Source organism: Misgurnus anguillicaudatus, chromosome 1, assembly GCF_027580225.2.
Source record: "Misgurnus anguillicaudatus chromosome 1, ASM2758022v2, whole genome shotgun sequence".
Classification (NCBI taxonomy): Eukaryota; Metazoa; Chordata; class Actinopteri; order Cypriniformes; family Cobitidae; genus Misgurnus; species Misgurnus anguillicaudatus.
In genome coordinates this window covers 19658422-19675839 of record NC_073337.2, presented here as the reverse complement: position 1 = coordinate 19675839, position 17418 = coordinate 19658422, and the positions used below count along the sequence as shown (strand labels likewise).

Genomic DNA, 17418 nt, shown 5'->3' with positions numbered 1-17418 from the left:
CATATGAATTAAATTGGCAGACTGTGTGCGCTCGGGCAGAGAAAGGCATCCGTTGGATTTGGCAAAAGTATATACACTCCCAGCAGATGGCCCATTTTCTGTTTCGTCTGAGGACACATGGCTTTTACTAAACTGCTTAAAGTCACATTTATTGTAACTAACAAAGTTTGAAAGTGCTGTACATACAGTAGGTAAGAAAAGGTTTTTAAAACCTGTTAATTTCTGACTGTTTAATAAATCAGGCACTCTTTCCCTGGCAAAGCGTGTATACTGTATGGTTTTGCAGGGTTTAATTTAGCTCAGTTTGCCAGGGAAATTAAGGAGAAAAAATGTCACCTTTAAGAGCCAATGGCTATGTTCGGAATTGCATGCTAGCCTTGATTATACTTTGTACAATATCGTAATTGTCTGTATGCATAGAATACCCAAATTTGCCAAAATATGCATTATACCACGCTTCTATACTGTATCCCACAATGCATTCTGCTCAACTTGACGTTCCTTTTTCACTGAATCAAAATCATATGCAATTGTTTTGTATTGTTTGATCAGATGGTCTAAAATTTATTAAAATGCAAAAATATCTTCATTTCTGAGATTGTAACTCGCTTTATAAAATATGCGATATAATGAGTTGTTAAAATGTTTTTCCTGCCATATAGAAAAATGTGCAGAAATATCCCATTCCGAACACAGCCATTCAGCTCTTACATGGTCAACCTAATGATCTTTTCCAAATGCGTCATCGTGCTTTCATCACAAAAGATGCCTGTCCAATCGGCTTACAGTAAACAAACCAACACCTTAAAGAAACAACATGGGCACTTGAAACATCATAAAAATCAACACTGATACCAATCACATATCAAACACAAATGACTGTTATTCTCCATATGGACATTTTCACATATTTTATGCCTTTGGGCTATGAAATCAACAGTATTCTGTATTATTTACAAGAAAAACGTTCGGTTAACTAAGGCATCAGAAATATTTCATAATGGTACATTCTCCAGTGCTGTCTATGTCCAGTCATCCATTCCTTTGGTCTCTTTCCTTAAAGACCATTGTGCGCTAAGATCCAAAAGGAATCATGTTTTGTATGATCTTTCAGCAAGTTGATTTGTATGTTTTGTCATGAATAATATAAAGCCTGGTCTTCAATAGAACAATCCTCCAAAAAAAGCTCAACCTCAGGAGCGACAACAGAGCAGTTTGTGAAAGACATTCCTGAACTCCACGTTAAAGGCGGTGTAGATGATGGGGTTGACAGCGCTGTTGACGTAACCTAGCCATGTGACCACACTGATCAGCGTTGGCCCGATGTCGCATGACTTGCACAGCACCTTAGTCACATGGACCACAAAGAAGGGAGTCCAGCAAGCGAGAAAAACACCTGGGAACGGGAAGGTGAGGTTGAGAAGTTGAAATACATTCTTGTTCTCCTTCCTTTATTCTTCTAGGTTAATTTTTTATTTTATTTAACAATATATTTTTATGAATAAGATATTCTGATAAATGGTGGTAAGCATACAGTTCACAGTACCGATTGGCTTCCATAGTAGGAAAAAATACAATGGAAGTCAATGGGTTCTATCAGCTTTGTGCTTACCACCATTTATTAAAATATCTTCTTTTGTATTAAAATGAATAAAGTAACTCATACAGGTTTAGAACAACATAAGGTTGAGTTAATGACAACCAAATTTAAATTTTTTGGTGAACTATCCCTTTAATCTTATAAGCCCTGATTGACTAATCTGATTGGCTGACTTACGCAACTTCCACAAGTAAGGAGACACATTTTTAATGTACTATACTGATGTATTTTCATTTTAAAACTTAATTTACACTTACTGTGTTTTCATTTATATAAGTATATTATTATAATGTATCTCTGAGACCACGCCCCTAAATGCAACATCAAACCACATGTCAGTCAAGTGGGCGTTTCTTTATCAGTATGATCCATAATAAGCACCAGACACATTTAGTTCAGTAAAAGGTCTGGCTACTCAAGACAAAATACATTGGTTTGCAAAAGACCAAACCATATTCGGGGCACTGTGTCTATTATGTTCACAGTGGGCACTTTAAAATAATGTTAATTACCCTTTCATTCAGCTATTGTATTTTCTTCATTTACACTGTTGTGTTGCACCATACTAAGATTTGATTCTGTATAAAGTACAATGGGGATCATATGGTCACAATCAAAGCGCTTTCAATGCCCTTGAAACGGCCTTATGTGTTTCCACTTGAGAGGATATGTCTTAAAAAAGCAATTTTCATGTTAATAATATAAGCGCAGCAGGTGTCACCGCAAAGCATGTCACGCATGAGTTTTAGCCGTGTTTTTAATCACGGTTGACCACCCCAACGGCTGTCATTTGGTTTACTTCTTTGCTCATGCATTTATTAATGACTTGAGGGGTTATTTTCGAATGAATGAACATTTACAACATTACATACTATGGCTTTTCTTGTCCACCATCTTGACCAGGGATGGCAACTTCGGTCCTGGAGGGCCAGTGTCCTGCAGAGTTTACCCAACCCAACCCAAAGTTTACTCCAACCATAATTAAACACACATGAAGCAGCCAATTAAGGTCTTACTAGGCATACTAGAAACCTTTAGGCAGGTGTGCTGAGGCAAGTGGGAGCTAAACTCTGCAGGACACCGGCCCTCCAGGACTGAAGTTGCCCATCCCTGATCTAGACTATAATAAACCAGCCTTGCAATATTAAGTATGATTAATAAATAAATGTGATATACATACCCACAACAACAGGCAACACCTTCATCGCTTTCCGCTCTCGTCCGCTCACCCTATTGCTCTTGCTGTGACGTCTCCCCGCATGCGACCGATGGTTCTTCCCCACACCATTCTCTCGCCCGCTGTCATCCTCCGTGTGCCTCTCTGGGATCTCTGCATCAGACATACTGTCCATTTGGGTGGTCATGGGGTCACTTTCTGCCGCTGGATTTTGTCCCTCTGCATGCTCCTCCGTACTAAGAGTAACCGGGCTAGTTAAGGAGACCGGAGTAGTCGGGATGGCGGATAAAGATGTAGGACTGAGACCTCCAGGCATGAGGTACGCCACCTTTTCCCTCACTCCGCCCTTGTCCTTCTGAATAGCTGCTCCCAACCTCAAAGACAGACCATGATGCCCTTTGGGAGCCCGACGGAAGTGCGATCGGCTACGACCGGAGCTCCATCGCTTCAGTCCCCTGAACATCCAGTAGTACAGGAAGAGCATGACGGGGCAGGGTACGAAGAAGGAGCATATGGAGGAGTAGACCACAAACTGGTCGTCCTCCAGCTTACACACATGAGGGTCCCTGTTAGGCACATGGTTCAAGCCAAATATGACAGGACTGGCCACAACCAGGGAAAGCACCCAAGTGGCTGTTATCAAAGCCAGTTGACGAATGCTAAACTGATTCCTGTTGTACTTTAGAGGAACCACTACTGCTATGTACCTGCAACAGAAGAGTATAGAAGGATTCTTGGTTAATAAGTCAGACTTGCTTAACCTACACTGAACTTAGCTTTGCTAACTTTATGTTAATTTTATGCTAACTTCATGGTTACAGATGCCCCAATAATGAACTGTATGTGTAAGGGTGTCTTCACACTTGATTCCTCTTTGAGAGAACCAAACTTAGAATGTCTTAAAGTGAACCAAAAAAGACCAAGTTATTTTTACTGTCTCTGTCCCTGAAAGAGGACTCAGATCCAGTTTTGGTCCACAAGCAGTTATATGGTCTCAGACTTCTTACGTTTACACTTATTTTGCAGACCAACCCTTTACCTGCACATTTTTAGCAAACCATACTGTTACCCAAAAGAGAACCATACTCAGATCTGAGATCATTTGGACTTTTGGAGTGTTCACATATGGGCCAAATACCCAGCAAACTGCACTCAGATCATTAAGGACCAAGTGTGAAAACACCCTAAAGGCTGCCACACACATAAAGAGAATCGGGCTGAATTTGAGCTGATTTTCCCCCTTCAATCCTAGGTAAAGTCCTGATCGTCTTTGTGGTTGAACCGATTATCTTGTCAGTTTTCTTGTGGTGCGCAATGTGTTAAGAGCGTCTGAATCTGCTCGGAATAGGGTGGCCATTCGTGCCAGTTCCGCCGGACACGTCCCGAACATGTTTTCGGGTTCGTTCTCCGGAAGTCGCGTTGCTCGACCGCATACGTCATCAAGGTTTAATATTTCGGGTTTAATTTCAGAAAAGCAACCGTTACATTTCAAGGTAAGAATGAAACTACAATGATTGTATGTCTTAAAAGAAATAAATCTTAACTGAAATGTGAGAACCTTTATGATGTATGCGGTCGAGCAACGCGACTTCCGGAGAACGAATCCGAAAACATGTTTGGGACGTGTCCGGCGGAACTGGCACGAATGGCCACCCTAGCTCGGAAGCACGTCGGATGCACTCCAATCCCAAATCGGAACTATTCAACATGTAGAGGCACCTTGTTTGTGAATGGAATCTGATGGTGTGTAGTGTGCATTCATAATGTGGCCCAAAAGCAAATGTAAGTTCACAACACAACGGAATCAAGCCACAACACAACGGAAATACTCCCAACCACTAAAGGGCACTCTCAGCCTAAAAATATGTCACGTCACTGCCACATTAGGAAGGTCACGCTCTGCTAGTGTTATTGTTTTGGTAGCCGTCTGTCTAATTTTTTATATGCATGAAGTATTTTCATGACCACATACACTTAAAAAATTCATTCAATTTATTCATTCAATTTACTTAATTTTTTAAGGTAAGTGGTTGCAAATAATTTATTTAAAGGACAAGTTGGGTATTTTGCACTTTGGGCCCTGTTTTCAGATTGTTTATGATGAGTTGGAACGGTTTTGACTGAAATTTGGACATATGATGCAGGCCCGAGAATTTTCGGGTGTTTGTTGTATCAGCCCCCACCCCTACAATGGCTGCATAGGTGCACTGGAACAATCCTTCCTAAAATGCATTAAACTTTCATTTACAAAGATGTGAAACTCACCGAGTGGTCAGGGGTGTTCACTGATATGCTTACACAAAAATCGCTGCACTTGTGGGTTTTCTTCGTTATCTATTTGCTTAAACTGCCTATTAAAAATTCATCCTATTACTGGAAGCTCACATAAATGCATAAAATCGTGATTGACAACTCCTAAAACAGGCATTGTATGCGTGTTTAATATTTAACTTGTGACTTGCTGAGACAACGGAAGATTGTTGTGCAATCATTTAACTGCATGAGATCTCATAAGTCTGATTCATCTTCATCCTTTCCAAGGCCTTTGTTTTCATCTTCAGAGACGAGCTCTCTTTGTTTTTGTACGGCTGAAAGACCGGGTGACCCTTTGCCTCGGTCTGGGATCTCTTGAAGTCGCTTTATATTGTTTACGAGATGCGGTGCTGCTCACCCCACTTTGTATTTAATGATATTCAGCTCCACGTCGTGCAGGAGTGCAAACGGGAGCTGCGGTTTCATTAGCATCCCGCCGGACCACCAATCACACATAAGCACTGAATTAGCTGAAATTCACAGTCTGAATCTGAGGTACACAAAGAAAGGCATTAAATATTAGCTAAAGGTTTATTGATAACCACAAAAATCCTCAATATATGATTCTTGTTCAATCGTGTAGATGATTTGTTTTTTAAATGAGTTTGTCGTTTGAAAGAATATCATCTTATTCAAAAGTTTACATACCCCTGGTTCTTAATGCATCATGTTGCCTTCTTGGGAATGTTTTTATATTTTGTAGTAGTTGTGTATAAGTCTCTCAATTGTACTGAGTGTATAAAGATGAATCTCAGTCACTGCTGTAGAGGGTTAAATATGCAGAAGATACTGAATAAGGCAAAGACTGTGCAAGACCTGTGGGATTTTTCTAAAGACCAGATCAAACAAGAGACTTATTACCACAGCTATCACAAAACCTCACTGATCATCCAGATAACATCACAGTCTTTGGAATCAACGTAAACTTTTGGGTTATTTTTGTGTATTAAAGGGATAGTTCACCCAAAAATGAAAATTTTGTGATTATTTACTCACTCATGTCTTTGTTCCGATGACCACAAAGAAAGATATTTTGAGAAATGTTTGTAACCAAACCGATCATGAGCCCCATTCACTTTCATATTATTCTTTTTTCCTACTATGATGGGGCTCATGCTCGTGGAGAAGTATACTGTATATCAGGGATGGACAACTTCGGTCCTGGAGGGCTGGTGTCCTGCAGAATTTACCTCCAACCATATTTAAACACACCTGAAGCAGCCAATTAAGGTCTTTCTAGGCATACTAGAAACCTTTAGGCAGGTGTACTGAGGCAAGTTGAAGCTAAACCCTCCAGGACCGAACTTGCTTATCCCTGCTGTATATGAAAGCTGACGAGGCTACGCCGTAGGACACATGCACAACTATAATGAGCCCTTAAGCCTTTTACATCACTGAGTTACCGACCTGAATTTCTTCCTCTTGCATTTTCCTTAACCTTGTGTAATGTGTTTCTACACATTTCCAAATTTTTTCATATTTTCCTTAGGCACCGCAAGTGATTGACTTATTTTTAGGGAGTGTGGCAGCCCACATGCATTTGCAGTAGGTGTGTAGTCGGGTTTCCCACACAAAAGTCTGATGTAAGGTTTTAGTTTTAATAGACAGCAGTCGAAGTGTAAATGAGTGTGTATATGCGTGTGTGTGTGTGTCTCACCTGTCCACACTAATTGCACATAGGTTCAAAATAGAGGCTGTGCACAGCATCACGTCCATAGTCATCAGGGCATCACAGATGTACATACTCAGTGTCCATATGCCTCCCAAAAACTAAAACACCCACATACACGCACCAGGAGAGATATATAGGGTAAGACAACATGATTTACACTAATCCACACTTACATAGCACGATCCAATGCGGTAACAAATGCTTACTTATAATCAGATTTCAATGAATTGGTTAAAACAGTGCATTTAAAAGGATAGTTGACCCAAAAATAAAAATTCTTAAAGCAACACCAAAGAGTTTTTTTTACCTTAAAATAACGTTTCCAAAAAAGTTTCAGTGGTTTATCCACATAAAACAGGGTGAATGGCACTTTCACATTCGCTTTGCAGCCCTCTATCGGCCAAAACCGCACTAAAGAAGTTTCCAACCGTCGGGTAGCGGTCCTGTAGTTCGAGTGAAAACTACAAAAACTTGCTTTACGGCAGACCTACAATCCAATCAGAGCCAGCTATGCTGCAGTATTTATGACAGTGGTAATGAACAATTACGCTTCTAACCTGTAGGGGGAGCAAAGAGCCAGAGTTCTTTAGTGTTGCTTTAAAAGTCATCATTGTCTCATACTCATGTTGTTATAAAACCTGTATGAATAATTTTTTTCTGATAAACACAAAATAAGATATTTTGATAAATGATGGTAAGCACACAGCTAATTGTAACCATTGACTTCCATAGTAGGAAAACAAATATTATGGAAGTATTGTGATAAATAATGAAGATGATATGTTGATAAATGATGGTGAGCACACAGTTGATGGTACCCATTAAATTTCATCATATTTTGTTTTTCGTACTATGGGAGTCACTGGTTACAATCAGCTGTGCGCTTACCATTATAAAGCATTATAAATGTAAACACTTCTTTACGGTCACTATTGTGACCAATGGGATTAGTGAATTAGCTAGGGTGGCCATTCGTGCCAGTTCCGCCGGACACGTCCCGAACATGTTTTCGGTCGGTTCTCCGGAAGTCGCGTTGCTCGACCGCATACGTCATAAAGGTTCTCACATTTCAGTTAAAATACATTAGAAAATTAAGATTTATTTCTTGTAAGACATACAATTGGATCATTGTAGTTTCATTCTTACCTTGAAATGTAACTGTTGCTTTTCTGAAATTAAACCCGAAATATTAAACCTTGATGACGTACGCGGTCGACGTACGCGGTCGACCAACGCGACTTCCGGAGAACGAACCCGAAAACATGTTCGGGACGTGTCCGGCAGAACTGGCACGAATGGCCACCCTAGCTAATTCACTAATCCCATTGGTTAACAAAGAGATAAAGATATTGAGGATGGGTCAAAGAATCAACAGACTGCCACAAAAACCCATCTGTGTTTACCTCAGAGTAGACGTAAAGAGGGAGAACCAAAACAGCCAGCAGGAGATCGGCCACCGCCAAGCTTACAATGAAGTAGTTGGTTGCGGTTTTAAGAGAGCGTTCTGTTAGCACACTAAGGCAAACTAGGACATTCCCCAGGATGATAATGAGGATGAGAGGCACACCACATATCAAGGCGAGGTAGTTGTACCCCTCGTAGGCTGTCAGTGGGTCTGTACTGGGCGTCACATTGACCATGGTGCCCTAAAGTTCTGCTGCCAACCTGGGTTCAACATCTGTGGGGGACATTTAGAAAGAATAAGGACATTGTAGCTTGTTTATGAAGATGAATAGGGCTTTGTGTATGAAATGCATGCTTATAAGTGTTTGTTATCCTGTGCATGTGTTTGTAAGAAAGAAAAGATGACAAGATGAGACAGTAAATATGAACAAGCGACCTCAGTTAGTCATCTGTATGCATGCATTGTGCTTTTTGCATGGCATATGGCATGTTGTTTTTCTTTTCTGACAGTAATAGAGCCTCTCCCCATTTTTCATCTGTGTTTTTCTTTCATATTTGTTTGTTCTGTCTCTTGATATGTTTTCGCTGTGTTCATAATATGCCTCACTAATGCATCAAAGGTGACATTTATAGCTGTTGCTCCTGCTCTGTTTCATTCACTTTCTAGACTAAAGTCTAGCCAAAGTTCATACTGTACCTTCTAAACGTCACAAGCGAAGAGTTTGGTAGAGGTATGTGGAGTGTGTAGCGTCGTCTGACATCAGCGTGTGCTGTAGTCACATTCTCTGAAGAGTATGCGAGTTTCTCCGTCGAGGTGCAAGGTGGCCATGTTGATTGGTTCAACACTTACATTCTGATATTGCTGGCAAAGAAGAAAGGTGATAATTGAAATTTCTCTCCATGCTTTAAATAGGCATCATTATCAATTCATAAGACTTATGTGACAAGTTAAAAAAGGGCAACGTCTTCTAAAATGACTGTAAGAAGTCTTCAATCGCCAATTGACTATTAGGAACGCTGTGCACCTACAATAGTGGCCAAAACTGATGTTTGAGGGAATTTTGTAGATATTTGCTTTTAGTCCCATCTCTCCACATTATTAAACTATTCAAATATGAGGTGCATGGTAGAAAATGGACAAAACACTATACTTTTAAGGTATAGTGTTAGACAGAATAATTTAGCAAAAAGGTAAATCAGCGTATTTAGGAATCTGAAATATACTAATAATAAAGCATACATTGACTTTTTTTGACAATTTTATTAGTTATTATTATACGGTACTCAAAATGCTTGATTCTGATTGGCTAGTCGTGACATTCTAAGGTATGTTATTCCAAAATAACACCCGTCTGACACTAACACGCTGCAAATCATTTTGACACTGTAAAAAGTCCAACTTAAAAATGTTCACTTAACAAAGTATATTGAACAAAGATTCAATCTATTAATTATTTGGTGTATACTGAATAAGATAGCCCTCAACATGTTGCTAATGAATGTGAATTTGTATTTTGTAATGTATTTTAAAAAGCACTCAATTCTGTATATGACTGATAATTTGCACACTGTAAAAACTTTGCTGCCTTAAATTTTTTGTTGAATCAACTCAGATTTACAAGTCATTTCAACCTATTTATCTTGACTAGAGATGAGTTGTTTTAACTTATAAAACGAAGTTGACTTTTTTCAAGTTGTAGCGACTCATCTCTTGTCAAGATAAATAATAAGTAAGTTGACATGACTTTGCAAGTACATGTCAACTTATTCTGCACAGTAAAAATGATATAAAATAAACATATATTTTTATGTTACTTTAAACAATTTTAAATTGTTTATATAAGTTATGTCAACTTTTTTAAACTTTAAAGAGTAGTCTGAATTTACTTGCATAATTAAGATTGTTTACAGTGTACTAATGCTACTAACCCTTACAAAAAAGTAAAAAGATGGATCAACTTAAACAACTACTCTAATTGGTAACACCTAAAAAAAAAGTATTTTTCACCTATACGTATTTTAAACATGTACTTAGGTGTTACCAATTGAAGTACTTTTTACGTTGATCTAACTTTTTTCATTGTAATATTCTAAAAATTGGGTCTCTAGGGTTGCCAACTCTTTCACTCTGAAATACGGGACAATATGTGGCCTGTCGCAGCAGTGCATATATGGTTTTGTATACAGTGTATTTAAGCCATTTGTCAAAACGATAGCTAATCTCCAATTTAAATATTAATTTATAACTCTTATGCCCTGGAAACATACATGATAGGTTTATTAATAGTTTCTTAATTTACAGCAGGTAGCCTACTTTTAACACAGTAAGGCTACTTTTGAACCATAAAGTTTACTTTACCTGTCTAAAACAAAACACTTGTGACTCCCGCACTAAAGGTAAATAAAACATTATCCCCTTCATTTTGATCTTGTGACAAACTAACATAGATTCTATAAAATGTGGTCTTACAGGGTCAACATCAAAAACATAAATTAAAACACACTTACAGTATGTGAATCAGAAGCGCCAAAATGTCCTAGTGAAGTTGAAAATGATTCAATCCTTCAGATTGATGCGTTTTAGGCAGGTCTGGATTAGCGATCTCTTCAGAATTGAGACCAAACTTTGTAACTATGCTGATCTTATACAAACAGCTAAGTAACGGACTATATAAAAAAGCAAACATAAAATCGTATTATTTGACCCTCTTAAACATGTACTGAATGTGCTGGGGATCTGGGATTGGATAAGGTGTCGTGATCAGCACTGCTGCTGCTTGTGGCACCGCAAGGACTGACAGTGGATGACATCAAAGTACCGCAAGAGCATTTCGATAGTGGCTTCTGTAGGATTTCTCGAATACTGTTGCATTGTGTTGATAATTTATAATATTCTTATTTGGTTTAATTAAAATTAATACTGTTCATACTGTTGATGTTTACAATTTTTAATCAACAATTCAAGTTTGTACTGTAGGGTTGCTTTTAAAACATTTGATTAAACTGAAAGATGAACTATAAAATATGTTTGCAGTTACAATATAACAAGGTCATAGTCATGTATATTTACTAAAACAGGTGTAACACAAAATCTATTTTGTTCTGTTGTGTTACTTTGTTTTGACCTGTGTGTTACTTCGTCCCAGCTGAGGTTCAAAAGTAATGTGCAACTTGTTCAAAGTGAAATTATACTGAAGTCGTTTTACATTTGTTTAAAATTCCACCTGGTATTGATAGACCACACTTGTGAATTATTGACAACGGCAAAAATATATATCTCTGCCTAAAACATTATCTTTTAAAATTCAATTTTTCTGAAAAATGATACTTACACCTCTACTTGCTCTCCCCTACTTCTCATTCTGATCTGTTCCAGACAGCTGCAGGTTTAATAGCTTGTTTAATAGCTGATTCTATCATTATATCATTTTCAAGCTTGTAATTGAAGTCAGGTAAAGCCATATTTCAGAATAATACCCCAGACTTATCATATTTCTCTATTAATCTATTTTTAATGGCATCAGCAGTTTCTGGGCCAATTAAAATTAATTGCACCTATTTAAAAACAAGAAAGTTTCATATAAAGGTATAAAGGATAGGATGACCTGTCATAACATCCTTTTCCTAAGTTTCCAGGTTTTTTATTCGATGTGAGACATATCGGGATATGGACTCGACATCTTTGATAGCGAACTGTTTGAAATTCTCCCCTCTTGCACCAACAGGTGAAGGTTGCCATGACAACGTCCACGTGCACGTGCACCACAATAAAGACGGGAGGCACTTGTGAGCATGTACGTAAATAAACCCAATCAAATTTGTTCCAGCTCACGTCAACCTTATCGTTCAATCAGCGAGGTCTCCACTTTAGTGGATATACTCTTTTATTCTCTGGAGGGTCTGTTTTTAGTAAGCAGAGTTGTCCAATACTCAGAATTTAAACTGCTGTTAATGTAGTTTTTAATATATTATTATTATTATTATTATTATTATTATTATTATTATTATTATTATTATTATTATTATTATTATTATTATTATTATTATTATTATTATTAGCCCTTAAATGTATCAGACATGATAACTATGTTAAATATTTTGACAATATGTGACCCTGTCTGTGGCAAAGTCTTAAAATCTAATTATAAGTTTAGGAGCATCAAATTGGATTTCACGCATTCATTTAACATTAAATTCAATCATTATTGAATTGAATCATTATTATTTGACATGGCCTTACTCAGTCAATAATAAAGATATCAATATTATATACTCTTTACATTATTAGGGTGATTTTATAGCCGGGGTTTTTCCGTTGAGGAGCTTCTATGCGAAACCCAAAGCTGGTCGACCAATCAAATTGTCAGGGCGGGCTTTATACGATGATGGACAGATGATCAATAGTAACGTAATCAACCACGTCACCGAAGAGCGCGTGTGTTGAATCTGTTTACAACGAAATGGCTGCTGCTGTAGAATTCAGATATGTGGATTCTGACATTGAGTCTGTTCTAAAAGATATCGACAGAGCAACAGAGAAACGCGATCAAGGCATTTGTTGATCGGAAAGATGTTTTTGCCGTCCTTCCCACAGGATTCGGCAAACGTTTCATTTATCAGCTAGCTCCGATGGTCGCTTTGAAGACGGGACATAAAAACCCTATTGTCATTGTTGTTTCTCCATTGGTCGCACTTATGGAGGACCAAGTTAAAGAAGCAACTGAAATGGGTATCACGGCGATGCAACTCGGCGTGCATGACGAGATAGATATAATTAGCTGCCAGCGTCTTTTCAGAAGCCCGGAATCGTGGCTGCTGAATAAGTGGAGGGACATGCTAGGCTCCGATATTTTTTGAAGCCATTGTAATGGGTATCGTCGTGGATGAAGTTCACCTTACGTACAAATGGTAAGAGGTAGTCTGACTGTATGACTTAATACTTAATGTTGTGATATAAATGAAATGTTGTAAAAATAGTAGGTGCTGATGTGCGTTCGCTAACTCAGACTTAGTATAATCACAATGTTAGTGTCATTGTAGCGAAATAACTAGCAGTTCGGTCAGGCTGCTGAAGACGCCATTTCAACATACGTTACACACTCCGTTGCTCGGATTGGTCATAGGTCTATCCAATTGAGTGCAGAGGCATTTTTCGGTTAAGACACGCCCCATAATAATAGCCCAATGGAGCAGTATCAGACTCAAATTCTGACTAGAATTGAGTATGACAACATCAGGCTAGTGATTTTATGTAGAAAACAGTAAATCACCAAAAAATTAAGTTAGCTAGGTCACGTATAGTTTAAACATAGTTTAAAACTGTTAAGCGTCGCCGTCCCAAATACGGGACACCTGAGTTTGCATTAATATTGTTGATGTAAATTTTAATATATCAATACGAACTATATATCGTTGGAAAGGTCTAAGCCTCCAGAATAGACATTTCAACAGTGTTTTATAAAATAAATTTTGTAGGGAGTGTAATTGATTCTTTTTTGAAGAGAGTTTGCCTCAAAAAATGTATTTTCTGCTAAATGTCACTGTCCCACCAGCAGGACGACTATATTTACTTCAATGTTTGCATATGAATTCTTATCTAATCATGACAAACTGTATAACTTATTGTTTGAAAGCTCCAAGAGTGTAGATTTAAATCAATAGGGTGGGGGACGCTTAAAAGGTTAAAAATAGTGTCCAATCATTGAGAAAAATATTTTATTAGGCTACAAATCTGTGTATTAATTAGGACAATTTGCATTAATGATGTAAGAAAAATTGTCGCAGTTTTTGTGTGAATTTGTTGAATATGTTTGAAATGCAATTCCTCTTCAGTCATTTTAGTTCAGTTCCACTTCATAAATAAAATGGGCGTGTTTAATTTGTTTAACCCTATTATAACCCTAAAAAGCCTCTTTGTAGCTGTCATTAGATTTGTAGAAGTGTCAAATGATCCGGCAGTTGAGCTTTTGGTGTTTTATTACATTTTTTCTATATTTTAGTTACTGATGCCTAAATATGCCATATGTCTCATGCACAGTACATCTTGTCGTTGTGTGGGAACTAGAAGATATCTAAAAAGCTTTGCATGTGACCAGTTAATCTCTTGAAGATACAGAAAGACACAAGCAACGTGTTTCTGGTAGTTGTCACTGGTAATCACTCTGGTAATCTATCCCTGTGACTCTCGTACCCTGCGTTCTGTTTGTAAATGTCATCAGAGGCAAGACATGGCTTGGTAATGGAAACAGCAGGGAAAAGACAAGAACAACCCCCACTTACACACCCCTGTGTAAGTTTATCAGACCGGAACATTTCATCCAGGGCACATTGATACATAACCACCACACAACCATCTCTCTCCTCTCCCAGAATGTCCATCTGCAAGACCCAAATAACTTATTTTTACTTATTTTTTTTATTTTTATTTTATTTTATTTTTACTTCTGTTTGTTTATTGACAGAGGATATGGTGAATAATCTCATTAGAAAGTTTGAATGTCGTTGTCACATAGTCATCTGCCCTAGAGCATACGGACTTAGAAGGTTGAATCTCATTACGCTCCACCTTCAAGCATGGACTGTTTGATTTTGCACATACGAGCCTATTGAGACGCATTATTGGGATTAAGTTCATGCAGAAAGGTCGTTTCATTACAGGTGGAATGCTTTAAATATTTATCCCCTAAGCGGAAGTGCCCTTTTGAGGCTTCATATCTTTTGACCTTCTCAAAGTGTGTGTGAAATTTACTAAGGCTGCAAATGTAATCGGTTCATTTGGTGCAATAATTATTAAAATAATGCTATAAAAAACCTGCTGCATTTATTTATTGTGGCCCTTACATTTTGAAATAATGAAATCCTTTGTGTGCGGCCCCTGACTCCCTTTCAGACAAACTCGATTGCGACATTGATCAATGTGGACTGTAAGCCAGCAATAGGTTTATCTAATGATATGGTAATGTAATAATCAATATATTCAATATATTGAAATTAATTCTCTTTTAATCTATTTACTACTTCAGACATCTGTGACAATATTGTAATGGCTATTCAAATATTGATGTATGTATGATTCATTGTGATGGGCTTTAGCCTAGTGATGTCCTCATTCAAACCTGAGTGAACAATTTCATTCCCTACATTCATTAACTGTTTTACCCACAATGCACTCTGATTCTCCCTAAGTACACTTGCACCCATTTTTCAGCAAAGACAACCAGCTGACTAACATCAGCTTACGTAAACCCTGTGAAATGTCTGAGGCTATTTTGCGGATTTCCGCCTGGATTTGGCCTACCCAATTTTTTAAAAGCTTCCCATACCCACATGCAGAGGTGCACATACAAAAGTTTGGTATAATTTTACAGTAAACCCTTTGGAATTACATAAAACACTGTTGAAAGTGCTAAACATGGTTGTATGTGTTGGCAGTCCTCTAATAAACACAAAAATAAATAGGAGATTTTTGGTGTTTTTTTTCTAAAGTCTGTATTTAAAAGTGTATAACTCTGGCCCTGGGTGCTCCAGCAACCTGCAGTTTTGTTTGATTCCAGCAATTGTCAGCTTACAGACGAAAATTATTTTTTTCTCCATCATAATCTATGCAAAAGTTATTCTATTCCAACTTAAGGGAGGAATAATATCCTTTTTGTATTCAATTTCCGCCTATAAATATGTATTAAGTTAAGTGTTCCCATAACCACATACAGTGGAATAAATGCAATATCTTTATATCATTTTACAGAAAACCTTTTGAAGTTACACAAAAAGCTGCTGATTGTGATAAATATTGTTATTTAGGTTGTTTCTCATATGATGAACAAACCAATTTTCTTTTTTGTGTTGTAAACATTGTCTTTGAAAGTGAATAACTCTGGAGCAGACTGCAGACAGTTCTGGTTGTTACCAGCAGCAGACAGTAAACAACCCAAAAGAATGATCTCTTTAGCATGTCGAATTCAAAAGGGTGTGAAAATACATTTTTCATATAAAAATACTTTGTTTTGTTTTGCACATATAATAAATAGCAAGGGATTATTCATGCACACAACCAAAGAAAATGCTGTGAATGGACTCATTTTTTAGATTAGGACCTAAGAAAAAGATGGTGTAGCATTTGTGGCTACTGTGCTATCTAGGCAGTTCACGCTTAAGTTTCACAAACGTTTACAAAAGACAATTTTTTCCCTCATTATTCATTCGACGATTGTTGGATATGTGATGATAACAATCACTGAGAGTGAGAGCTTTCATTTGATATAAGACTTGCCCATGTTTGTCATACTTGAAAAATATGAAATATGTGAATATTAAATTATATAAAAAATGGGGGGGTGATAGTGTAAATTAAGTGTGAATAACTTTCTTACAGTAAAATATATGTCAAAGTTATGCATATTTGCAGAAAGTAGAGATTCTAAGCTTTCAAATAGTATCTCATATCTGGTACTGGGTCCATGACAGACCATTAAAAATTAAAGGAATTTTTTTTATATTACGTCATCATAATAATTAATTTTGGACCCGGTACAGGGTTTGCAGAGTTAAACGTTTATTCTTTATGTTTATTCTTGTTGACATTTTTTTCTACTTTATGAAATCTTAAAAATAAATAAATGTGATAAACAGTGTTTTGTATTAAATATAGTAAACAGACATAAACTGAAAGCAAACGTAAGTAAACATGGCAAGCAGTTGTTATTGTTCTCAATGAATACATCAAACAAAATGACAAAAGTGACAAACACTGATAAAATGAATTTTACTGATTTACGTTACAATCCATAAAACCACTATGCATTACTACACAGGAATTACTTTATATAGGATCTGTCCTCCTATAGTTTAAAATCTAAAATAAAATTTAAAAAAAAATTATTTGAGTACGAATTATGACCTCATACATGAAGTAACCATAGATCAGGGGTGGGCATTCCTGGCCTGGATGGCAACTGTCCTGCAAAGTTTGTCCAACCCTAATTAAACACACCTGAATGGCATTTCCAAGTAATCCTGCAGCCTTTGATTAGATTTTTCAGAGGTGTTTGATTAGGATTGGAGCTAAACTTTGCAGGACAGTGGCCCTCCAGGACCAGGAAAGCCCACCCCATATAGATCAACGCACCATAATAAAAAATAAATAACAAGAGTGCGCAGTGCAACCAAATTACTAAATAGGCGATAATGTTTATAATGACAATTTCAAAACAGTACTCTCCGTCGCATGTTATTTACGTTAGTGTCTTCGATTTC

At 37.3% G+C, this 17418-nt stretch overlaps 1 protein-coding gene across 1 annotated transcript in view; it reads right to left on the bottom strand.

Annotated features, from left to right (window-relative positions):
* Positions 1-860: 860 nt before the first annotated feature.
* The window catches only part of drd4-rs (dopamine receptor D4 related sequence), a 31226-nt gene continuing 14668 nt past the window's right edge, over positions 861-17418 (bottom strand). The window contains exons 2-6 of the mRNA XM_055189752.2: positions 8864-9028; positions 8166-8440; positions 6748-6860; positions 2781-3484; positions 861-1396 (exon numbers count right to left, since the gene is read on the bottom strand). Of these exons, the coding sequence (XP_055045727.1) occupies positions 1194-1396; positions 2781-3484; positions 6748-6860; positions 8166-8402 (1257 nt within the window). The 5' untranslated portion in view covers positions 8403-8440; positions 8864-9028 and the 3' untranslated portion in view covers positions 861-1193. The remainder of the gene's footprint in view (positions 1397-2780; positions 3485-6747; positions 6861-8165; positions 8441-8863; positions 9029-17418) is intronic.